The sequence below is a fragment of the Narcine bancroftii genome, unplaced genomic scaffold (genome assembly GCF_036971445.1).
Source record: "Narcine bancroftii isolate sNarBan1 unplaced genomic scaffold, sNarBan1.hap1 Scaffold_304, whole genome shotgun sequence".
NCBI lineage: Eukaryota > Metazoa > Chordata > Chondrichthyes > Torpediniformes > Narcinidae > Narcine > Narcine bancroftii.
In genome coordinates this window covers 28,688-55,382 of record NW_027212041.1, presented here as the reverse complement: position 1 = coordinate 55,382, position 26,695 = coordinate 28,688, and the positions used below count along the sequence as shown (strand labels likewise).

Genomic DNA, 26,695 nt, shown 5'->3' with positions numbered 1-26,695 from the left:
TCTGGGGATGGGCCAAGGCATGTACATAGTGCCAAACAGCCAAAGTGCAGTGACACACCAAGGTCCTCCCACAGCCTTTCGAGCCAATGGAACGCAAGTTTGACCACATTCACGTGGATGTAGTGGGAGTCTTCCCAGCCTCTCAGGATTTCCGCAACTTGTTCACAGTGGTTCACCCAGAAGCAATCTCCCTGGCTGACACATTCACCAGGTCCTGTGCCAAAGCACTCCTTTTGTCCTGGATCGCAAGATTCAGACTGCCACAGCATATCACTTCTAACCGAAGCACACAGTTCATCTCCAGTTTGTGGATCGACATTGCCAACCTGTGGGGTGCTCAGCTACACCATACAATGGCATACCATCCACAAGCGTTTTCATAGGCACCTTAAGACTGCCCTTATGACCAGGCTCAAGGGCCCCAACTGGGTGGACGAGCTACCATGGGCACTACTGGGCATCTGAACAGCGCTAAAAGAAGACCTCCACACATCCTTCGCTGAACTCGTCTACGGAGCCCCACTTATGATTCCCGGGAATTTCGTTCCACAGGCCAGAGGACAGCAAGAGGAGACAACCACCCTCCTGGATAGGCTGTGCAAAAAGGTCAGTAACCTGGCTCCAATCCCACCCTCTAGACACGGACAAGCTAAGTCCAACATCCCCAAAGAACTCAAGGACTGTAAGTATGTGTTTGTATGCAGAGGACCCCACTGTTCATCACTGCAGAAGTTATATGAAGGTCCCTTTCAAGTTACCTGAAACAACAAAGCCACCTTCAAGCTGGACATTAGTGGTAAACCAAAGGTCTTCACTACAGATAGACTCCAGCCTGCCCACACAGACCCAGCTGAACCCGTGGAAACACCAACACTTTGACGCAGAGGCAGACCACAAAAGACTTTGGGAACACTATAGACTGTAACGCTGATTCTGGAGTGGGTCATGTGGCAGACCATCAATTGCGGAGATCAGGCTGGCACATTGTGCGGCAGCAAATGTGGACAGAGATTGCTAAAGTAACTCCCAGGACAACAAACCAGCGGGGGTGGAAGCTGGGGCAGCATCAGACCATAGCCCTAAAATGGCTTTGGTCAAACTGCCCAGCTAACTTAGCAGAAACAGGCTGGGGAAGAAGGGCATTCATATGGATGGATGATCCCACCCGCTGTTGTTATTCATATGGATGACTCAGTCAATCAGCAAAAACGACAGAAACTTGAACAGTATAAAAGCAGCCTTTCCAGCCCTAATAAAGAAGTGAGCTTAACCTGCCACACTGTGTGTGTGTGTGTGTGCGTGCGTGCGTGCGTGCGTGCGTGCGTGCGTGCGTGCGTGCGTGCGTGCGTGCGTGTGAGTGTGTGTGTGTGTGTGTGTGTGTGTGTGTGTGTGTGTGTGTGTGTGTGTGTGTGTGTGTGTGTGTGTGTGTGTGTTCCTTTGTAGTGGTCAGCTACAGAGAAAGATTTTTCATTTTATTCATTTCAACATGATTCTTATTCTGGAATAGATTTATTTTTAGTATCAGCACAATTACAAGGCTGGGTATTGAAGGCTGAATACAAGAGTAGGATTTTGTCTATAATTCTTTGTTATTAATAACATGTACTGGTTCAGAGAGAATTAATAATGTTTATCATTGGAGATTTAATTCTTTGTTTTTGAAAAATGTTGAATTTTGTCAATTTTATAAGGGATCAAATACAGCTTTTTTGAAAATAAATATGGATTCAGTTGATAGTAAATTTGTTTATGGGATGCCTTAAAAGCTTATTTGAGGAGACAAATTATTAGTTATACTGCTAAAATTAAGAAACAACATGTAGCTGAAGTAAGTAAATTGGAGAAGGAGATAGAGATTTTAGAAAAAAGATTTACAGTGAAATTCTATGGAGATTAAGCAAATATGTTTAGTTAATATGAAGTTATGATATAATTCATTATAAACTTATAAATATGAGAAATTATTACAGAGTACCAGAAAAAGGTATTATGATTTAGGGGAAAGAGCTCATAAAGTATTAGCTAGCCAGTTAAAAACAGAACAATAAATGCTATTAGACATGATTCAGTGATTACATATAAACCTCAGGAAATTAATGATGTGTTTTTGAAAATTTTATGAAAAATTGTATACTTCTGTAGTAGTGGAGGATGAAGGTAAAATTGATAATATTTTTATCTGATTTGGATTTACCCTTTTTGAATGATAAATATATTAAGGACTTGGATTCTTCTTTTACTGCTAAAGAAGTAATAGATGCTCTTTGATCTATGCCTAGTGGGAAGTCTCCAGGGGATGATGGTTTTACTTCTGAATTTTATAAAGAATTTGAAGATTTATTAATTCCTTTATTAATGGATGTATTGAAGCAGGCGACAGAGGTTCATTCTTTTCTGGATTCTTTTTCTAAAGCAATTATTATAATTATCCTTATGAAAGTTAGGGATCCACTGAAAGCAGGATCTATTAGACCTAATTCTTTATTAAATATTGATTATAAAATTGTGGTGAAGGTTATAACTAATGGGCTGGCTAAATATTTACCAGATTTAATTCATTTAGATGAGGCAGGTTTTAATTTTAATTGTTATTCGGCCGATAATATTGTGAAGTTGATTTCTTTAATTAATATTTCTCAGGAAGAATCTAACCTACCAATGGTTATTTTGTTGGATCCAGAAAAGGCCTTTGATAGCTTTTTATTTAAAGTTTTGGAGAAATTAAAATTTGGCCTCTTTTTTTATTGGTTGGATAAAGGCTTTATATAGAAGTCCTACTGCTAGAGTCATGACAAATGGACAGTTATCTTTACCTTTTATGTTGAATAGATAGACTGGGCAAGGATGCCCTTTGTCACCAGCTCTATTTGCATTAGTTATTGAACCTTTGGCTCAGGTGAATAGACAAGATAGTAATATTAAAGGTATTAAGATGAAATCTGATTAATTTAAAATTAATTTGATTGAATTTTGATATATTTAACAGAACCTCAGAATTCTTTGAGGAATTTACATGGAACAGTATGGTGAGATATCAGGTTATAAAATTAATTGGAAAAAGAGTGAGATTATGCCCTTAGCTGAAATGGATTATTCTTCATGTAGGCATATTGTGAAATTTAAATCGTTAGATATTTAGGTGTTAAGGTGGATTATGATTATAGTCATTTATATGAATTAAATTATTTGCCTTTATTGTCTAAAATTAAATATGATTTGAATCGATGGAAAGATTGTTTTGAAGCAGGATATTTTATTTCTTTTCAAAGAATGAAAGAGAAATATGATATATTTTTAAATACTCTTTTTTCTTATTATCAAATTAAATCTTTACTGTTGGATAATTTTGGACATACTTTAGTTACCTAGATGATCTAAGTTTGGAATTTTACTTACCAAGGGTGCTAAGAAGGAATTTATATCTGAGATGTATGCTTTATTACAGAATAAAATGCTTAAGCCAGATATTTATAAATCTAGATTGAAATGGGAGAAAGATTTAGGTATATGTATTTCTTAGGATGATTGGATTAATTTATGTACTGACTAAAATTATAAATGTAAGGTATCGATTGGTTTATTATAATTTTACTCATCAATTATATTTAACTCTGAAAAAATTAAGGGAATATAATTTTATTTCTTCAGATTTATGTTTTAGGTGTCATAAGGAGGTAGGTTCCTTTCTACATTCTACTTGTTGGTCACGTGAGACAGGGAACCCCTTTTGGAATAAACTTAAGGAATTTTTAGAAGATACTTTAAAAGTGAAATTTCCATTAGATCCTGTGCTGTTTTTGTTGAATAATATTAAGAGGGTTATCTTAGAAATGAAATTAAATAGATTTCAAATTGCTTTTTTGAGATTGGCATTAGCTGTGGCCAGAAAATGTTTGACAATTAATTGGAAAAATGAGACTGATTTGAGTATTCAGAGATGGCATAGGGAGTTGGAAAAGATAATTTACGTAATAATTATCTTTTTTATTGTAAAACTTGGAGCCCGTATTTGGATTATATGGGATTGAATTATTAAATCCCCTTCCGGTACATTAGTGGTGTGGCTCCAAACCATGGTAATTAACTGATGAATTTTGATGTTATGTGATCTCCTCTTTCTGTTTTTCCCCCTTTATTTAAGGTAGATTAGAGGGCTCCGGGGTCGGTGTGTTAGGGAAGGGGGGTGGGAGTTGTAGGAGATTAGTTTTCAAAATATCATGTATGCATTTTGTGTCTTTTTTTAGTTTTATTCATCAATGGTATGTTTAACATGCGCATCATGATTCAATAAATAAAATTTTCCAAAAAAAATGTATGCCTCCACACAGTCTTGCATCTGTAGCTAATAAAGTATCATTGTTTTAAAAGAACCCAAGTTTCTTTATTACCATAAAAGAAACATCACACATTACCAGTGATTGCTTTTCCTAAACACAAAATAAATCAGGTCTTGTACTTCAGTTCTACTGATAATTTCAGGAGGATGGTAATAGACCATTCTGGCCCACAAGTCTGTGCCTCTCAATTTACACCCAATTAATCTATACCCCTAGTACATTTCAAATGGTGGGAGGAAACCGAAGCCCCCGAGGAAAACCCACACAGGCAAGTGGAGAATGTACCACTTCCTTAGAGGCAGTGTGAGAATTTAACTCTGGCGCTGTAAAGGTGTTGAGCTAACTGCTACACAACTGTGCTACCTCAAATGCATTACAGTGCATGCATTACAATGAATAACTGGACATGAATTTCTGTCACAAAGACTGACTGTCACAGAAAAGTAGATTGATTATGAAATTGAAAAAAATAAATGTCAACTGAAATGCAAAAGTGATGAAAAGTAATGCATAATGACTGATTTATTCAGTGATACAGGACTCTGTTCATCCCTTTGCAACTGGAATCTTGATCTATTGAAGATAACTATGTGAGATGTAGCCTCAAGAAGGCAGCCAACATCAGGAAGCATCCCCATCATCCTAATCACAATCTCACTGCCACCTTCAGGTAGAAGGTACAGAAGGCCCTCACCTCTACATTCAAGAACAGGATTTTTATTCCCCAAACAGCTATAAGGCTCTTGAATCTTCCCATTCTGCCATAACACCAACCATAAACCACCAAAGAATCTGTCTGCATGATTGAAATTATATTTTTTCTTCTTGTACTAACTGCAGCTGTCGATACTTATTTATCTAACCTTTTATACTTATTGTTTCTTTCATTGTCTTGGCATATTGTGGTAAATGGTGAATGCAAAACTAAGATAGCAAAATACGATCACTTACAGAAGGGTACAATTCCAATGTGAAACACAAGTACTTCACATTATAAAATTATTCGTGGGATTCATAAATTGTTTTCAAATTTAATGTCTAAAATGTAGTATAATAGAAAAATAATATTGGCATTATATAAAAGACAATATTTAGAATATTTGATAAAATAAATACATTGAGCAATCAGCCAGTGAACATGAAAGAGATTTAAAAACATTCAGATGAATCTAAACAATCAGGATTAGTATACATTTTTTTTGTCTTATTCCATTCCAAGTTTGAAATAAGGAAAGAAAACTATTGGAGCATGCAATCTGAACTCCATCTTTAACATACATGGGATTTCTGGGCCTTGCTCCAATAAAAATTGAATCTGTGTCAATCAATAGTTGAGTTGTCCACAGAAAGGAAGCTGACAGGAATATTTCCACCATTTCCATCTCATTTTTCTTTAACTCAGCTGGTGGTGTGCCCTCTGGCAGAGCCATCTAGAAAAGGCAAAACTTTAACTCTAGACACTAGAGTTCCCTCAATTCCCACTCCTCAACCCTACCCCCCAACTAGATGGATGCATTATTAAAATAAACTTAGACATGCAGCATGGTAACAAGCCTTATCGGCCCACAAGCCCATTCCACCCAATTAATCTACACCTCTCATATGTTTTTGAGGGTGGGAGGAAACTGGAGCCCCTGGGAATACCCATGCAGACATGGGGAGAACATAAAGACTCCTTACAGAGAGCAGGGATTTGAACCCCAGGTCCGATCACTGGCGCTGTTACAGCATTGCACTAACCACTACAATAATCGTGCCATCCCTTCCCTTCCCTTTCATGACTTCAGCTACTGGTCCCAATGAGCAGCCAGAAGACCATAGCCATAATATAGAGTGAGGAGATGTTTGAAAGGCAGGGGAGAAGGTGTTGGAAACTGGCCAGTTGCTCTGTTAAAGAATTGGTGCAAAGTTGGGTGAAATTGTTTCCCTTTTGCTGTAACCATTCTAAGATTCTACTTTTTCATCTATGCACAAAGAGAATATACACTATTGGGTGCATGTGTCTGCATTTAAAATCCTACCATTACTGTCGCAGGACAGGGAAATTAGAGCTGGAACTGAGATTTCCCATTTTAAAAAAATATCAGCTAAGCAGGGGGTTCTCTCTGTTTATTATTAGCATTCTCTTTCAAAGCAGATTGAAGTCCTCTATCTCCTTTGATGGTCCTCGAGAATGGAAAGAGACTAGCCAATAGTTTTGTGTTGACCTTCTGAAGGTGACATTTCAAAGTTGCATTTGTCTGTGGAATGACTGTTCACTTAACATTGACTCCTCCCTGAGATTTGTGAAGGGCCAAGATCAATTGAATTGTTTATTATTGCCAATATATAATTAAACTTTGTTTGCATGTTGTCGAGACAAGTCAACCTGTACTTCTGTGTAGCAGATAATGCAAAATTAAAAACAAAATTGCAGAGATTACGTTTATAATTAATTTTCAGAATCTGGGTGTCACGGGCATTTATTGCCAAACCCTAATTTTTCTTAAGAAGATGGTGGTGTGCCACCATCTCAAGTCACTGCTGCACTTCTGGGTTTTACCACAGTGCTGTTGGGAAGGGAGTCCAGAGTTCAGACCCAATCAAATTGAAGGACAGGTAACAAAAGTCCACACCGGAGGGTGGAGGGACAGGGGAGAAACATGCAGATGGTGGTGTTGCCATGCACTTACTTACTGTTTTGTCCTTCTTGGGGGCAGAGGTTAGGGTTTGCAAAATGCTCTCAGATCAGCCTAGGCAGACAACTGCAATGTACTTTGTAGGTGGTACAACAGTGCCACCACTATACACCAAATGCTGGAGGAAATTAAAGTTTAGAATGCAAGACTGGGTACCAACCCTTTGGTTGCTTTATCCAGAATGACTGAGGTACTTGTGCTGTAGGAGCTGCTGTCATTCAAGCAAATGGAGAGTTTTCCGTTGTGTTCCTGATTGGGTCTCATAAATCATGGAAAAAAAGATGAATCAATCACTACGGTATACTCAGCCTGGGATCTACTCTGGTACTTATGATATTTATGCGCTTGGCCCACTTGAGTTTCACCCATGGAGATTAGTTCAGGAGTCAAGAAAATTTCCCCAGATTTTCTTCAATTATGTATTTTCCTTACTGTTGAAAGGGAAGTCAGAGACCTGTTCTAATATTTAAGCTGACAAATAATTCCCTTAATTAAATGAGCGCCATGTTGACTTATCTGCTCTTAAGTCTTTGATGTGGATTTAAACTTTCATTGATCGATCATAGCACCTATATCCTGAGGAAGACAATGATAATATTTTTGTTAGTTTGCTTCTTTCCAATTCTAAATTCAGTTAGTGGGTGAAATTACTTTGAAAACCATTTGTATTCAACTAATGCAGATTTTGCTACAATTCTAAATAAACTAAATATCTCTGATGCTTTTATAAAATACTTTTTTAAAATCTTTCTAACTGCTAATATGACAATCTGTGTATTGTTACTTTAAAGTACTAAACATATTATGTTTGAAATACGCGTACTTCATCTAGATTGATATTAGTTCAACAGGTTGTGGCTGTGCCTTGGGGTGAAAGGGTTTAGGGCAGATGTGAAGGAAATCGAGGAAATGCACATAAAGGCTGAGTTATTGGCCATAGAGGGGATCAGAAGGGATGTGTGTGTATATATTGTTATATAATTTTTTTAAAATTATTATAGGTATTAAAAGCAGCTTTACAGGAAAGGTTTTGCTTCTTAAATAGGAAATGAAAATTGTTTCATGCGAGACTGTCAGAGTTTCAGCTGTTTGCTTCTCCTTTCTGAAATGAACAACAAACAACATATATTCACAGGCATATAGTCTTTATCTTTTTTTTAATTTACTGAGTTTAGAATTTATTATTGCATTGACATTTCTTTTAAAGACAGACAAAACACTTACAATTATACTTGCATAAAGTGGAAGTCAGTAAATTATTTCACATGCTTCTTTCATTTTTATGATGATATTACAATAGGCTAAATAGCTATTGTCTGTCAAACATAGAATACCCTGAGTATTTTAAAGTGCAACAAATAAATAAATCAAAGAAGTTAATTTTGATTGGAAAGCAGTGATTCTAGCCAATGAAATAAAACTGTAAACCTTCTATTTTGCTGAACCGTTCTCCGATGTTGCAGGGTTATGGACAGTTTCAAGGTCTTGAATGCTGGAGGCATTTAAGGTGTGATCACTGGCATCAGTGCTAACCATGGAAGAGATACTAGCAATGAGTGAGTGCATATTTTTGGCATACATGTCTCTAATGTTTACATAAGGTAAATCAGGACAACTTTCCGCAAGTTCTGCATTGCAATGGTCAATATCCACCATTTTATTCTTCCTGTAGTACTTGGAAAATTTGTTAAAAATTATAGTAATGGGGAGAGCCACCACCAGAATTCCACATAAAATGCAAATGCTTCCAATGAGCTTTCCTAGTAGTGTGACAGGGTATGTGTCCCCGTACCCAACTGTGGTCATGCTAATAGTTGCCCACCACCAGCTCATGGGAATACTCTGAAGTCCTGACTCGTTTTCATCCTTTTCAACAGAATAAGCAAGGACAGAGAATATGGAGATCCCAACTGTCAAAAAAAGGAGTAAGAGACCAACTTCATGGTAGCTGTGCCTGAGAGTGGCTCCCAATGAACGTAAGCCCACTGAATGCCGGGCCAGTTTCAGGATACGGAATATCCTCATTAGACGCAGGATCTGAATCACCTTACCCACATTTTCTAACTCTTCGCTGTCCTCATCCATGGTCTCCAGGGTCAATGTAAAGTAGAAAGGTAAGATTGAAACAAAATCAATGAGGTTCAGGGGTTTTTTGAAGAATTTTTTTAGACTTGGTGTAACTGAGAACCTCACAATGAATTCCACAGTGAACCAGATAATGCACGCAATCTCCAGTCCTTCCAGAGCAGGATTAACTATCTCTTTATCATTTTCATCAAATTGCTGGAACTCGTGCATGCTGTGAATGCACATCGCCACAATAGATGTCAGCACCACACCCAATGATAAAATTGCAAAGAGTTTGGCAGAGAGTGAATGTCCAGGATTTTCTAATCTGATCCATATATTCATCCTTAGTTTTCCATACCACATGTTTTCAAATTTATCCATATCTTTATCCAAGGCTGACAGTTCTTCAAAGGAAGAGTCAATACTCTCATCACTCTTCTGATCCCAATCTTTATCCACCACATCCTCCTTCCTCTCTTGGTACCTGTTGCTACAGCAAGAGTCAATAAAAAGTTCATTAATCCCCCAGTACTCGATTTCTTGACTGAAAGAAAATGCACAGAGCTCTTCCATGACATGCAGTTTCCCAGTGTAGTAGAAGTTCAGAATGTACCGGAACAAGCAGGGATTCCGATCAAAGTAAAATTCTTTGTCCACAGCATTGTAATCGTCGCAGAGCTCCAAAATGTCTTCCTCAGTGTCACATTTCAGCAGTTTTCCTAACCTGGTGTGAGGAAAGCGTAGCAGGGTTCGTTGGTTGACTCTCTGTTTGTATCCTCCCACATTTATGTTGATGAGTTCGTGATCCGTGGCACTCCTTTCAAACAACTGCCCATAAATCATGTTGACAAATCTTTATCGTTTGATGCCTTCCATTTACTAATGTAAGAAACAACTTACACCTAAAATAAAGTAACATTATATAGTCAAAGGATTAAAGAAAGTGGTTAAAAAAAAACTGGTTTTGCTGACTCATTGAAACCAATATAATACAAATTTTATAAGTAAAACTATAACACTGTTAATAAATACATGATACCAACTAATACTACAATATCATTTCCCTTTAATGTCACATACAGTTACTAAGTTTTCTCAAAACATTCACTTTAATAGCTATTTAAGATATCTGATTTTAGTTAAGAATTACATGAAATGGGTAGCATTGCTAAATTCAAGAGTTAACTGGGTAGGATTTACCAAAACAAATGACACTATTCTCGAGTTTAGGACACTGTCTTCTCAACATTTAGATAACCCATACAAAGCAATCTTCTATTCTTGATTGCTAAAAACAAAAGTTGTACTTCTAGATTTTTTTTCTAGACAATTAACAGAAATGCATCATGTTTTATTTCATGAGAAATTCACAGTAATAGTCCTTCACTTCTCCACATCACCAAATAATTTACATAGTACAAGCATAAATTGCAAAAAGGGCTATAATATAAACAGAAATTGAATAGTCGGTGTGGGTATAACAATTTGTGCATCACCGCGAGAAGTTTTCAGTGAGACATGGATGTAATGCTATCTGAGAATGCAAGCTAACTAAATAATCATTGTGTAATTAAAACGCAACAGATAATGGTGGCAGCACACTGTAGAAAGACAAAAGATAGTATCATATTTTAGATCAATGGCCTTTCAGCAATAAATGGGTGAGTAAAAAGGCTGCCACCTAAAAGAGAATATGTATAGTTCCTTATTCCCAGTAACATTGAATTGTCATCTTTCAGTTAAAACCATCTCCTTCCCCATATATCAATGACTTTTCCCCTTCCTATCACTCCCTTATTCTTCCATATTCTAGATTATTCTGTAGTCCTTTCCCTCTTGTCACGATTTAAGAATTATTGGGCCTCTGAAGAAGAATACGCCTTCAATGTTTTAAAATCAATAGTGAAATGCATGGTGAAATTAGCCTTTGGAAAGGTGTCAGTATTTCAATTGTACAATTCCCCTTATAAACCCATCCATAAATATTTATATGATTACACACTTGTGAAGCACTTTGTCTCTTTTCACAATGTTAAAAGTGTTAGATGTTCCCATTACCACAACTAACTGTACCTTATAAATCATGGATTTCTCACACATTTTTCATCAACAGCATGCTGGATGGCTATAATCCAATGAATGTTATATGCTTTGATGAGTTTTACTGGGAGGCTCATCTCTCTTTTACCTGGGCAGAGTAAACCATTTTATTAACTATTCCTATCTTAATTCCATTGGTGCCAGTAACTTCAGTTAACAAGGGAAACACATTTTGGAAATTTCTCGCCAAACCTAACCACTTCATTGCTCATTAAAATCTAATGTCAGTTTTTCTCAGCATCCATATTTTTCCCTTTAAAACCTCTGTGAAATGCCTTTGATAAAAGGGGAGTTTATTAATGTCAGTAGTGATTACACTCACAAAACAAGATAAAGAAATATTTAAGGAAAGACAAGGGTTTATTGGTCTTTAAGTCATATACAGAAAAAAGCATGAAGTGGAGGGAAATGTAATGAATTCAACGTATTGCCTAGGCCCAGTGAGTGACTAACACAAACACTTAAACCAATTCTCAATGATTCCGTTCATGTTAGCAGCAACATTAACCATATAACCATTTACGGAGCGGAAACAGGCCATGTTGGCCTTTCGAGTCCGCACCGGTTCACTGATTTTTTGTGCCCTCTTCAGGCAATGGTTCCGTTCTTCTTCTTCTTAACCAGGGTCTCAATATCTCTTGAAAACCAAGGTTCCATACACCTTCCGTACATCTTACCTGTAATTCTTTTTTCAAGCTTTGCCAATATTGTTGCCACAAAATATATGGAATCTTTTTCTCCCTTTGTGGACATTGAATTTGCATTTTTGTAATATTATTGTAATTTTTCTTTCTTTTGAATCATATGTCGACTCTTCTTTTTTTCCTCACTTTCTTTAATATCAACATGCGGATCGGTAATTGTATTATTTTGTTAATATTATTGATATTGATGTTTTTCTTTTTGACTTCTTCATTTTGACTGCATGTTGACTGAAAATTCTCAAACTAAAATAATTAAAAGAAAAACACTGAAGATCAGGTTCACGTGTGGGTTCTTGTTCACGTTGGCCTTTTAAAAATAGTGGAAAAATAAACATTTGAAGAATGGGCTAAATCTTCAGGCACCAGCTAAAGCAAGCTTTCAACCTTTGATGTTGATGGTGGAAGGATGCATTTTTATACCGCTGCACAGGAAACAATTAACCCAGTGAAACTTGAAAGTCTGCTGACTCTGTGGTTGTAGTAAAAATGCAAAAATGCTGGAGGAACTCAGGAGATTATCCCTTTTAAAATTCAGGTTTTCACCTCAATGAAGTGTCTCTGATTTTGAATTTGAGTGGACATTTGTGTGTTATCTGTGGTCACTTCAGAAGCAGCACCCCCAGGATATTATGCAGTGAAGATCTAGATCCACTCCACTAGATGAACATCTTGTTTTCGTACTTCCCAAGTTTTGGTTTATATCCAACAGCTAAAATTTGTTTCAAATAGATTGTTCAATTAATTTTGATATTGTTTAACTGAAAAGATATAGTTCACACTCTTCAAAACTGATTGCATTTGTAATTTTTGGCAGAATTATAGCACAAAGGACTTATAAGTAATACACATACTCTGCAGTATATAAAAATTCCATTCTATTTTACACCATAAACAATATTCTTCACATTAATAATCAATATGTTGAATGTATTAGATTTAAAAATCCAAAATAAAAGCACAGAGAGCATAACTGTGATTAAAAGGTAGCACGGTCATGGAAGTTTCAGATAAAAATAACTTTCATGGAGTGAGCATGTACGTAAAAAAAGCAAACTTTCCATTTAAGCTTTATAATATGAAGTTATATAAGCTTTTGTGAAATGCAACATTTTAGAAATGATGAATCACCACTTTTTCATATTGTGGTCCAATGTTGAAATATTCTTAAAGTGAGAGATCAATTAATTCTGAATAAACATTTTGTCGATTCCACATTTTGGGACTAATTTCTTGTAACTGCAGTAGGGTCTTTGACCTGAAATGTTGACTGTGTTTCTCTCCTATAGATGCAACCTTACCTCCTGAATATTTCCAGCATTTTAAATTTTTTTTCTTAAATTTATCGATACAGCCCATGGGTCTCTGCTACCCAAAAACACCGATGTGACCAGTTATCTACCAATCCTGTACATCTTTCTGCTTTTATTTTACGTTTTTTTATGAACGACAGCTGAAACCAGGGATTTAACTGTGGAACCCATATTACTCATAAAACTAAAGAACACTACGACACAACAGGCCTTCAGCCCATCTAGTCCATGCTGAACTATTTATTCCACCTAGTCCCATTGACCTGAACCCAGAGCATAGCCCTCCATACCCTTTTCATCCATGCACCTATTTAATCTTCTCATTAAGATCAAAATTCAACCTGCATCCAAAACTTCTGCTGGCAGCTCATTCCACACTCTCACCGCTCTCTGAGTAAAGAAGTTCCCCTTAAACATTTCACCTTTCACCTTTAACCCGTGTCCTCTAGTTCTTATCTCATCCAACCTCTGTGGAAAAAACCCTGTTTGCATTATATATTATCCTCATAATTTTGTGTACCTCTATCAAATGTATCCTCATACATTTGCATCTGCACTTGCAAATTTTAAATCTTTCCAAAAGTGGATTAAAGTATCAGAGTGAGAAGAAAGTTTGATATGAATTAAAATCTCGTTTATTTCACAATAAAGAAAATATACAAAAATAATGGCTTATTTTGCCTTAACATAAAATCAGACTTTCCTACTTCAATGAGTCTTCTTACAATAAACTCGATAACTCAAATTGTTCTCATCACTTCTTTGCCCATCCTCACCATCCAGCCTTTTAACAGCATTTTGTTCCTGAAGGGCTTTGTAGCAAATGGTTCTTATTCTTGGTTTCATGTATTGCGTCCCTCACTTTGCAGTCACAAAGATCAAATTCTTCATGCTGGAAATCTACGACCAGATTATATAGATATTTATTGTTTTCCTAGCCATCCTCACAAATTGCTTATTATTTATGATCTATGAGGAAATAAACTTACCCCTTAAGATGCCCCTTTTCCCCACCTCACCTTCTTATTCAGGTATTTCCCCGATCTTGGTATCCCTGAAGGGCTCGGCCTGAAATGTTGACTGCCTATTGCTTTCCATGTGCTGAGTTCCTCCGGCTGTTCTGTGTATTGTTCCTTAGAATTTGTATTACTTTCATCGTGGACCACTTGATAGCCTGCATTTAAACACCAAACTTCAGAACATTTCAAGTAGCTTTTGACTGAAACTTTTCAGTGGAGGAATTATCAAAAGGTCTCCAAACGTGACAAAGATTATATATTCATTGCACTCATGCCCAGCAAGACATCCAGAGAAATATAAAAGCTGCAGATGTTGGAATTTTGAGTAGGCATTTTTACCCATAGATGCTGTCTGACCTGCTGAGTTTTTCCAGCAATTCAAATTCTTATCCATGTTTTCAATTCTCTTCGAGTTTTCAACTCTAATCCTTTCCGTACTCTAATCCTTAACAATATGAGTGCTTCTTGACAATCCCCAAATGTTATTGCTTCACATTTAGAGGCCAAGCCTCCACTTGACAAAACCCTAAACTCTGAATTCCCTCACTAATCCTTTGTATCTGTTTATTCTTCAATAATACTCCTTAAATCTACCTATTTGACTAATTAGTCTTGACACCCTTTTACGTGGTTCTGCAACCTAGATTTTCACAATGTTATGGGTATTATACAAGTGTATGTTGATCTTCCCGTTGCAACCAACAAAATCAGTGCAAAACTACATGAGTGATATAAATCTAGGGATCATCAGTATTTCATTGCTTCTGCTGAAGGCTTTAAATTGAATGTAAAGGTGCTTGAGATGACTAGGAATTTTTAAAGTCTTTTATTCTGAAGAAATCATATATAATGCTGATGCAAGATCATTGACCTAAAATATTAATTCTGTTTCTTTCACCATGGATGTAACTTTACTAAGTTTCTACTCGCCCAACCTTCTTTGGTAAAGTTGTGTTGAATAGTTTATCAAAGTGGGTTCAAGTTATGCACGGAGTTGTCTTTTATAGAGAAACAAAAGGACCCAAATAAGCAAATAACCATATCAGAATTGAAATACAATCAATATATTTAAATATTGACAAGTTAATATATTTTAAAAGTAAAATCTTGTTTGGAGTGCAAATTACTAACCTCTGACATTGATGGCATTCTTAAATTAGAAAAGATGAAGCAGAGCAGGTGATGACTCTTTCACATTCTGTTGGAGAAACAGTTCATTTTAATAACACCAGTTTAGCTCTCAACAAAATAATCCATCACACACTTTAAGAAACTACCATTTTCTTTTGCAAACACGAAGTTGTCTGACTTTATCTGATAAATTATAATTTTGCACCATTAGCTTCAATGTATTTATGGAAAGGGATAGGTCAGGGCCTAAGATTGAGGTTTCTCAGTGGGGAAAACTAGATTTGAGGAGATGTGAAAGGATTTACGATGAGTGGATTGGGCCAATTTGTTTTTTATATGGGAAGGATGTAGTAGAGAAATGGAGGTCTTTTAAAGGTGAGATTTTGAGGGTACAAAATCTTTATGTTCCTGTTAGGTTAAAAGGCAGAGTCAATAGTTTGAGAGAGCCATGGTTTTCAAGGGATAATGGAAACTTGGTTCAGTAGAAAGAGGGAGACCAACAATAAATATAAGAAACAAGGAATAAAGGAGACGTTCAGAGAATACATTGAATGTGAAAAGAATCTTAAGAAAGAAATTGGAAAAGCTAAAAGAAGGAATTAAGTGGCTATAGCAAACAGGGTGAAAATAAATCCAAACGGTTTCTACAAATATGTTAATAGCAAAAGGAGAGTGAGGGATAAAATTGGTCCCTCAGAGAATCAGACTGGACAACTGTGTGTGGAGCTGAAAGAGGTGGGGGAGATCTCAAACAATTTATTTTCTTTGCTATTCACTGAGGAGAAGGATATTGAATTGTGCAGGATAAAGGAAGCAAAGAGAGTAATTATGGAAACTATAGTGATTAAGAAAAGGAAGTACTGGAGCTTTTGAAGCATATTAAGGTGGATAAGTCTCCAGATCCAGACAGGATTTTCCCCAGGACCTTGAGAGAAGTTAGAGGAGAAATAGCAGAGGCTCTGACAGTGATTTTTCAAATGTCATTAGAGATAAGTATAGTGCCGGAAGATTGGCGTATTGCACATGTGGTTCTTTTTTTTTTAAAAGGTTTGAGGAGCAAACCTAGCAATTATCGGCCTGTAAGTTTGATGTCTGTGGTTGGTAAATTAATGGAAAGCATTGTTAGAGATAATATATATAAGTATCTGGAGAGGCGAGGTCTGATCAGGAACACTCACTCAACACTGGTTTGTGCGTGGAACGTCATGTTTAACCAAACTTGTTGAAATTTTTGAAGAGGTGACTAGGAATGTTGATGAGGGTAGAGTAGTGGATGTTGTCTATATAGACTTCAGTAAGGGCTTCAATAAGGTTCCGCATGGAAGGTTAGTTAGGAAAGTTCAGTTGTTAGGTATTAATTTTGAGATAGTCAAATAGATCCAATACTGGCTGGAATGGAGATGCCAGAGAGTCCTAATGGATATCTGTTTGTCATGCTGGAGGCCGGTAACGTGGTGTGCCTCAGTGATCTGTACTGGGTCCCTTGCTGTTTGTCATTTACATTAATGATCTGGATGATGGGGTGGTAAATTGGATTAGTAAATATGTAGATGATAATGAAGAAGGTTTTCAAAGATTGCAGGAGGATTTGGTCTGCTTAGAAGAATGGGCTGAAAGATGGCAGATGGAGTTTAATGCTGATAAATATGAAATGCTTCATTTTGGAAGGAATAATCAAAACAGGACATATGTAGTAAATAACAGGCATTGAAAAATGCAGTGGAGTGGAAAGATCTAGGAATGATGGTTCATCGTTCCCTAAAGGTAGAATCTTATGTGGATAGATTGGTGAAGAAGGCTTTTAGTATGCTGGCCTTTAAAAATCAAAGCATAGAATACAGGAGTTCTGAAGTGATGTTGAAACTGTTCAAGGCATTGGTGAGGCCAAATTTGGAATACTGTGTGCACTTCTGATCACTGAATTATAGGAAGGATATCAATAAGGTAGAGGGAGTGCAGAGAAGATTTACAAAAAGGTTACCTCGTTTCAGAATCTAGATTTCAAAGAAAGATTGTGCAGATTAGGTCTTTATTCTTTGGAGCATAGAAGATTGAGAGGGGATTTGATAGAGGTATTTAAGATTATAAGGAGGATAGATAGAGTTTATATGGATAGGCTTTTTCCAATGAGTTAAGGAGAGATTGAAACAAGTGGTCATGAATTAAGAGGCAAACGTTTAGAAGTAACATGAGGGGGAACATCTTCACTCATAGAGTGGTGGCTGTGTGGAATGAGCTTCTGGGAGAATTAGTGGCAGCAGTGTCCATTTTGTCATTTAAGAAAAAATTGGATAGGTTTATGGATGGGAGGGAAATGGAGGGTTATGAGCAAGGTGCAGGTAGGTAGGACTAGAAGAGAGTACTTAGTTCAGTGCTGGACTAGAAGGGCCAAAATGGCCTGTTTTCATGCTTTAATTATTATATGGTTATATAGTTACCTAGTGGCCAGAATGGTTGACACGTATTTAACCTCTAAAATAACACTTTTTAAATTGCTACAATTTTGAATAATGGAAAGTAAATGCGTTTATGTCCAAAATTAATATTACAGAAATAAATACACACTGAAATGTCATTTAAATATAGTCATATGGTCATTTTCAGTTAAAATCTAAAATGAAATTGTTCACCAAAGATTTTTCTTGGTTGTGATACGATTTACAGTGATTCAGCAAATTTTTTTTAAACTTTAACTTTCTTTATGTCTGAGTAAGTTTAATCAGTAGTTTAGTGCAGTCTGGATTGCTGATTACATGTACTCATGTCAATTCTTTCAATGCTGTCAGGTGCCAAAACTTCTGCTATCATAATAACATTAAAAATTCATCAGGACAAAAATAAGTAAAATAATGCTAACACTGGCTCTTTGTAGCCAATCCTAAATATTGGTAGATAATGTATTACATCCTTTCAGCAATATCCCTGTGAGATCTAATAAAGGCAAATAAGCTCGTTTTAATAGGTTTATACATGGTACTATTTAACCAAGAATATTATAAGACAATGTGGTCTCTTTAAATTTACATGTAGACTTACAGAAGAGTACGGTGACAGGCCATTCTGGCCCATGAGACCGTACTGCCCAATTTACACCCAATTAACCTACATCCCTGGAACATTTCAAATGGGTGAAAATAAACTGGAGCCCCCGGGGAAAACCCACACAAACATGTGTGGAGAACGTACTAAGAACAAGATGGGGGGGGGGGGGGATTTAAAAAGGTTTAAGATTGAATGTATTATTTGCAGCCGTAGACGGTCTGGTGAAATAATAACTCCTGCAGACCTCCAAAATTTAGAGCCCAATCCCGACCATAAATCACTCCATTAATAGGGTATTTATATCATGGAGCATTGCCTTCAACTTTTTACAATGGTTCAGGGTGAAATCCAGCATCTTACTTCGAGTCATTGAAGAGCTGTCAAGGGCTCCCCGTTTGTCAAAGCAATCGTGGTGGTTCAGGGCCCCCATGACCAGAAGCTGCAATTCAGCTGGGCACTAATTATGATCTTTGCTGTGGTTTGCCATAATTTTCGCAGCAGATTGATCATTATATATTTAATGAGATGATCTAAAATAGTTCTTAGAATTCCCCCTTCTAAACTTGGGTGACTTTCTCCAAATGATCCATGAAAAAATGGTTGTTATTACAATATAAAACATAATTTGTTTTAAAATGCTAAGATGCCTAAATAGCCAAGGAAACAAGCGTGTTTCAAGAAGCAGATAGTTAATCTTCTGATCAACCTCATTTATAAATGAGATTTATAAAACAGTCTTATCTCCAAAATAGACAGTAAAAGAAGCATTATCGGGCACCATTGATAAATAACAGGTTATCAGTGATGAAATGGGAGTTATGACCTTGTCTTTTCTCGTTCGCTCGGTCATCGATTCTTCGGAAACACCAGAATGGATGGGAACCCGTAAACCTCATGCGCAAAGCACCACGACATTTGTGCTTCAGATGCACGAAGTATATACAAACAGAAATAATGGCTGCAGTTTAGCAAAATTGGATGGATGGAGATGTTTCGCAATGATAATGTCTAAAGTCAGCACATTGAAATCCACGTTAACTACATCTCCTGAAATCCAATCCCCAATTTATTTTATTAGGAACCCATCACAGGGACATTACTGGCAACTCGAGTTAATATTTGCTTAGAACGCATAATTCTTTTTGACTATGGTATCTATCTACTTATTCATCCCGGCAAATTGTTTCTGGAAGTTGGGTGACGGAACGTTATGCTTCCCTCGCTAAAGTTCAAAAAGAAGCATCAAGATCACTTTCTCTCGCCTATTGTAAACTTTGGCGGAAATTTAAGGTAACCCTATTGTTGGTGGAGTGCATATAAACATCGAGATCTAACTGAGTGTGTACATACAGGTAGTGTGTGTGTGAGTGACTGAAAATGCCTCAAACGAAAAGATAACTTTTAATGTGTTGCAATTGGTCCAGCTATGATAGACTTCGAAACTGAGAGGCTTCCAATATTCTGTACAAAGAGTGGAAAGATTAAGCAGATGCCGAAATTAAAGCATATAGAAAAGATCGAAATTTTTTTAAAGTTCATAGAAACGTGGACAAGTGTGACACTGTCCTTTTAGGAAGACTTTTAAATTTTTATCTTAATCATTTTGATTGAACCCTACTGCAGTACACTCTGAACATTAAATCCCGATACGGTTCATTTAGATTCTTCATGGCAAGGCCCACCCAACATATCAATCACAGTTGCATACTTGACGGGAAGTCGATACCGCACAACTTCAAAAATGCAGTTCTTTATTCATCACATGATAGAAAATCGAAAATCTCCAGAAATCATATAACGTGTGAGCGGACCCCCTTCCCAAGACTTTTTTTTTAATATGACCTAGTAACTTTCATTATAAATGCAGAGCAGCGCGAATGTCAGCTTCATGGGGCGAAAGTCGCGACTGTGGTTAACATTAATGCACCGAAACGGGCAGTCTGTTCTAGTGGGGAAATTGACAATGTTGAAATATAACAGTATAGACGTTGGTTACCTTGGGCTGGTATCCGATGTCACATCTTTCTTCCAAAAAGTACACTTTCATCGTAAATATATATAAAACCCTTTTAAAGTCCATCCCGTTGATTTTAACTGAAACAAGACTTGGAAGGTTGGCCGCAGCCCATGTCACGCCTCACCCTCTAAACACTGCTGCTATTGCAGTCCCAACACTGGATTATAAATGGAGGCGGGGTTTCATCAGTCCGCTCGCTGGTTTATTTGCTCTCGCTTTTCTGCTGAATTTGATTGGTGAGTCTTTTGCTCTTTCTCTCCCTCCAGATCAAATTGCTGAAGAAAGATGTAGAAAATGTAATTGCTTTCACTGAGCTGTCATTTCTGGCAATGATCCGAATTGCTCATATCTCGGCAGAAGATCGATTGAAATTTCGAAGAGGCTCGTGTGATGTTATTGAAGAGTTGTCACAGACTACCGATGTATAACTACTGGAGCATGTAACTGGAAGAACCCTACTGCTGTGACCATAAAGTGGTGGAACTGTCCAAACTCCAAGGCGTTTTCTCAAATAGTGTCAGAAATACGCATTGGGTTTTTTTTTCATTTATATTTTTCAATTTTTATTCAACATTTAAATCCACAATAAGATCACAAAACATTCAAGAGTGTTGGTTATGCATGAATTAATGGAAATTATAAATTATCAGAAGCTGTCATGTCATTTCATCATATAAAGGTTTTGAGGATGTTGTGGCCATTACACAGTATAACACGTCCATCTACATTAGAGTCAAAAACCCCATGTTGGTTGTAATAGATAATCATTTATTTTAATCGATAAAAAAAATTGAGTAGTACTGAAAATAATGGCCAGTTAGGAACAAAAGCAATATTAAAAAAAAAATTTTAACTGGCAAAATCTTTGGGGTGATTGAACCTTCAACATTGGCTGTTTTTGCTTGCAGTTAAATTTAATATTTTATTCATTCAATTTGATGCCAACGATTTTTAAAAAATCAGAAGCCAATGTTCATCAATAAATCAATCACCATGATATTTGCCTTTGAAGAAATTCTCCACACAGGTTAATCCTACTCACACACCTTCAATACAAAAGTAAAGGTCCATATATTTAATTTGTAGTATAAAGGTGCTGTTTGTAACTTCATCCATGCTGTGCTGTCTCGTTCCTCATTCCTCAGGGGCCTCATCTGAATGATAGCAGGTCAATTACACTGGAAAAACACAGAGGAGCTCAGGAGATCCAGCAGCGTCCATAGGAGGCAAAAATATATATTGACGCCTAAGCCCTTCCTCATGGTTTGAGTAAAAAGCAGACAGATGCCTGAATACACCAGGTGAAATCAGCCATTTGAGGTATATGACTTTGCATCATAAAGTTACCAGATATGTGTGCTTCTCAGTGATCTTCTGAAATCACAGAAAAATGAAAATAGAATAAATTCCTGATTGATGTATAGACACCATTTATAGAGTGGCACCTTTTCCACTGGCACCTTGTCCCAGGATTTAGCTGAAAAAGAAAACTGCCAGCATGCCTGTGTCAAATGATGTCATTTCACACAAGGGAATTAACCACCTTGACCCCGACTCATATCTCCAGCATCAGCTGACACTGACATGCTGGTAAAACCAGTGGAAAAGGGACAGCAGAAAGTCACCCATTGCCAATTGAAGGTAGAACACTCTGATCCCCAGCAATAAGTTGTGTCCCCATTAAGGATGGCCCAGGGGAAAGGGCACAAAGGGCCTCTCCTGAGACACTGCTCTACCACTTAACTGGGATACCAGTGGAAAGGGGGCTAGTGTAAATTACAGGGGATAGCTAGCTCGACGCCAGTAGGTAAAGTTGCAACTGTCATGTGCATCACAAAATGTCACACTTCGTTCTTGGCTGTTCTATCAAAGCGCTTTCCTCAGAACTGTTAAATTGCCCCAGAGTTTGCCGCTGAAGTAACAGCAAACTTGTCATTGCTTAGCATCATTACTCTAAACTTGGCATCAACTGGGGCTGGGCACATAATCAGGTTGAAGGATAACATTTCTTTGCTGTTTGTAATATGCTCCACCACAGGATAGGTTCAGTTTTTCATGAAAACCATGGCTGGTCTTTTATCTCAGCCCTACATTTGTGCACTAAATCCTTATTCCTTGATCTTCATGAAATATCTGAAAATTGCACCATGAACAAATGTGGGTTAATTCCCCATGGGGGTACACAGAGAAGTGAAAGATGGGAGAGGAAATGGTTATGGGAGGTGCGCAGAGCAGAGGCAAATCCTTTCTTGGTCCAATAATCATGCAGGATGCTTAAAATGTGTGTGCATGCATGCATGTAGAATGTGATTAACAGTCCTCCAAAGCAGTCAAGTACAAATTGCTTTATATACAGCTGTGCTTAATACTTGTAAAACATAAACAGTTTTTAGAACAAGTATTGAAGGCACAGAAGGTCTTTGTTTTCTTTGTGCCAACCATGTATATCTAATAAACACACAACTTTACAGGAAGGAGAATGAATACCATGAAGGAAAGGTACACAAAACAGCTACAGAATAACGTATCAGCTTTTTAATTGACTCACATTTATGTGACATTTTTTAAAAATTCACATCTGAAATCTTTAAAGCCAATAGAAACTGTTTAAAAATTATGAAGGAGATAAATTCTTCTTCTCGTGGCCACAAGTGCTTGCAGGTTTTTAACTTGGTGTAAGGCGTACAAAAGGAACAGCAGATTAGAGTCAGGAATCCTCTAAGATTCATTTACCTACTTCAGACGAAAGCATTATGACAAACCAGCTGTGCTTAAGATGATGTTGGTTTGGTAGTGAAAAGCAGCTACCTTTACAAAATACTTAATATTCAGTACAAAATTCTTACTTGCTTAGAGGGTTTTACATATTTAAGCATCTTCTGCCTCATTATAAGCTTGCCATTAAACTTAATAGTGGTACTCACATTTTATGCCTGTGAGTCATTTGAAACAATGAGATGTGCAACATCGACCAGAGTCTATGAGCGCTTCTGTTCATCAAGCTATGGGTGTCGGGTTCTCCAAAACTCACTTCCACAGCCAACTTTATTTCCTTTGCAAAAATGTTAATTTCCAACTTGTTCCACATGGCATTCCAAATGAAAATCTACTCCACCCACCCCCCTCTCTCTCCCCCCCCCACCCCCCACCCACCTCACCATCCCCCTTCCAGGATATTCAATGGAAATCAACCTTTTTACGTCTACTCTGTCCACACTTTTCAACATTTCAAATGTTTCAATGAGATCCACCCGCATTCTCCTAAATTCCGATGAATACAAGCCAAGAGTTGCCAAATGCTCCTTGTATGACAACCCTTTCATTCCCTGAATCATCCTTGTGAACCTCCTTTGAATCCTCCCCAACGTCAGCGCGTCCTTTCTTAAATGCGGAGTCCGAAGTTGCTCAAATACAAAATGACTGCCAGCATTACATTTGCCTTCTTCACCACCAACTCAACATGCAAGTTTACCTTCAGGCTATCCTTCATGAGGATTCCCAGATCCCTTTGCAATTGAGTATTTTCAATTTTCTCCCCATTTAAAAAATAGCCTTGTTTATTTTTTTTTCTCTATCATAGTGCTTGACTGTACACTTTCGGACAATATATTTAATTTTCCACTACTCTGCCCATTCTCTTAATCATTCAAAGTCCTTCTGCAGCCACCATGTTTCCTCTATACTACCTACTTCTCCACCTACCTTCATATCATTTGCAAACTTGGCCACAAAGTCAATCATTCCATCATCCAAATCATTAATATACAACAGTAAAAGAAGCAGCCCCCAACATCGACCCTTGTGGAGCTGGTAGCCAATCAGAATATGATTCTCTTGTTTCCAACTCTCTGCTTCCTGCTAATCAGCCAATGATCTACCCACTCTTGTAAGTTTCATGTTATACTCTTGTTAAGTAGCCTCATGTGTGGCACCTTGTCAAATGCCTTCTGGTTATATTGGGCAGGGGAGTGGGTAGGTGGAACTAGTGGAGTTTCATGTAAATCAGTGCGGACTAGAAGGGCCGACATGGCCTGCTTCTGCACTGTAAATTGTTATATGGTTATAACATCTGCTCCATCTTATCCAGCCTGCTTGCCACCTCCTCAAAGAATTCCAATAGGTTTGTCAGGCAAGATTTTCCCTTAAGGAAAACTTAACTTCTCTTAAGTTTTGATAAACTCCCATATACTTTTCATTCTCTGATTACAACTATCTGGTCCTTTTGTGAAGTTGATTGTTTTTATGCTTTCTTTCTCAGCATTCCTATTGTTTTAAGCACAATTGTCCCCTCCTAGGTCGGTCCATACTGCCCGGACCGGGGCCGAGGCCGCCGCAGCTCACCCTGTGCCTGGATTGGGGCCGCCGCCTCCCACTCTCTGCCCGGATCGGGGCCTTCGCCAGCCCCACTCGACCGAGGCCGGGGCCGCCTCCAGCCCGGGTAAGAAACCTGCATAGGAGAAGGCCACTCCGATATAAAACCTACGACCCAAGGACCTCGCTGCCACGTCCCAGCTTGCTTGGCCACGGCACACGAACCATGGGTGTAAAGGGTGGGGCCAGTACTGCGCGCACTGCACTCCACCTAAAAGCTCCTTTGCGCAGGCCCGAGGACAGGTCCACGTCCTCCCCCTCCACCTGCAGCTGACGTGGACTTTTTACCCCCTCCATAAATCTTCGTCCGCGAAGCCAAGCCAAAGAAAAGAATATCCACAATGTTTTACTTTGGTTCAATAGTTCGTTAACCTCTTCACAATCTGCATACAAAAGTCTGGTCATGTCTCTAGGATGAAAAGTTAATTCTCTGATGGGGTTGGAGGGAATAATGTTGAGTATTCATCACTCGGCAATAAAAGCATCCTGATCCAAGGAATCCGATGTTAATCACTCCACCAAAAGTAAGCAACTGAATCCACAGAAATTCCTTGCCACTGCAGAAATATTAATTAGTTTAGAAAGTTCGAGGCCTGTACATTAAATAGGTCAACTGATGCCAAAGACTTCTCTCCTTCCGCAGAAATATCAATGTTAACTGAAGCTCAAAATAGATGCGATCGGTGCAAGTCATAGCTTCTGCAGAAATATCAATAAATGAAAAATGTTGATAATGGATCATTTATTGGCAATTCCTCTCCAATTTATTCTTTACAACATTTGATTGTATTAATGCTTGAGAGGCACGTTGGTGCGTGTTATAAAATTGCTACCTCACAGCTCCAGTGATCTGGATTAAATCCTGACCTTTGGTGTTGTCTGCACATTCTTCCTGGAAATGCATGAGTTTCCTGCAGGTAGTACTCCTTCATCCCAAAGACATGTGAGTTGATAGGTTGATTGATCATGCAAATTGTACATAGTTGCATTAGTGAGTGGTAGAAGCTGATGGGAATGTGAAAATAATAGAATGGGATGAGTATGTTAACTGTGTGTTTGATGATCATCTTAGGCTATGATGCACCATCAATAATCACAAAAGACCGAAGTTGTGAAACTGAAAGGCTTTTATTAACTATACACTGGAACAGCCGTCAATCTCATTGTCTGATCAAGGTAGAGTGGAATGGGGAGCATGCAAAGGACTATGGGTTGGATCAGTCTCAGGAGGTGTGTTCAGCTGGCAGCAGCCAATCATAGCATTACAGTGGTTTATCACTCCTTTGTAAGAAGAGTCCTGAGGGATTTTTTTTTTTAAAAGAGGATAAAACAAATTTACATATATACATTTTACAGATTTAGTCTGTCATGGGGTCTCTTTTGATGCTACAAATGATGTGGTAATGGTTGAGTGCTTGCCATAGCGTCCTGAGCAGCTTGTGGGATTGGTCTGTCGTAACTGGTTACAGTTTGTTGAGCAGTGGGGGATCAGGTGAGGAGGTAAGGGGGTGTGGTGCTGGTGCATCATTGGTGACAATAGTAGCCAGGGGTGGAGAGTGGTCAACCGCAGGCTCAGGGACCCCTAAGGTAGAAGTGGCATGGAATGTCTGTTGGTGGTCAGTGGGGTCAGAGAGGTGTCAGATCCTGGATCGAGACTGTGTCCTCGCACTTGTCAGGGAAGGCAACATAGGAATTCTGGGGGTTAGCAAGGAGGAGGCAGACCCTCTCGACCAGTGGGTCAGCTTTATGATTGCCTGACATGCTTCTTAAGCAGGACCAGTCCTGGAGAGGTAAGCCAGATGGGCAGCATAGTCCCTAATGCAGACTTCTTCAGAAAAGCAAACATCCATTCTTGAGGTGTGTTGCTAGTAGCCATACATAAATGTGACTGGACTGAGTGGAGTGTGTCTGGGAGG

The 26,695-nt window shown here is 37.9% G+C and overlaps 1 protein-coding gene and 1 long non-coding RNA gene across 2 annotated transcripts; both read right to left on the bottom strand.

Moving 5' to 3' along the window:
• Positions 1 to 8,431: 8,431 nt before the first annotated feature.
• On the bottom strand, positions 8,432 to 9,947 carry LOC138750915 (potassium voltage-gated channel subfamily S member 3-like). Its single transcript, XM_069913043.1, has one exon. The coding sequence runs from the start codon at positions 9,926 to 9,928 to the stop codon at positions 8,447 to 8,449; it is 1,482 nt and encodes a 493-aa protein (XP_069769144.1). The 5' UTR covers positions 9,929 to 9,947; the 3' UTR covers positions 8,432 to 8,446.
• A 4,277-nt stretch (positions 9,948 to 14,224) lies between these two features.
• LOC138750914 (uncharacterized) lies at positions 14,225 to 20,466 on the bottom strand. Its single transcript, XR_011349599.1, has 3 exons — positions 20,388 to 20,466; positions 15,350 to 15,416; positions 14,225 to 14,373 (listed from the first exon to the last, which is right to left on the bottom strand). It is a non-coding gene; the product is annotated as an uncharacterized lncRNA (long non-coding RNA).
• Positions 20,467 to 26,695: the final 6,229 nt, after the last annotated feature.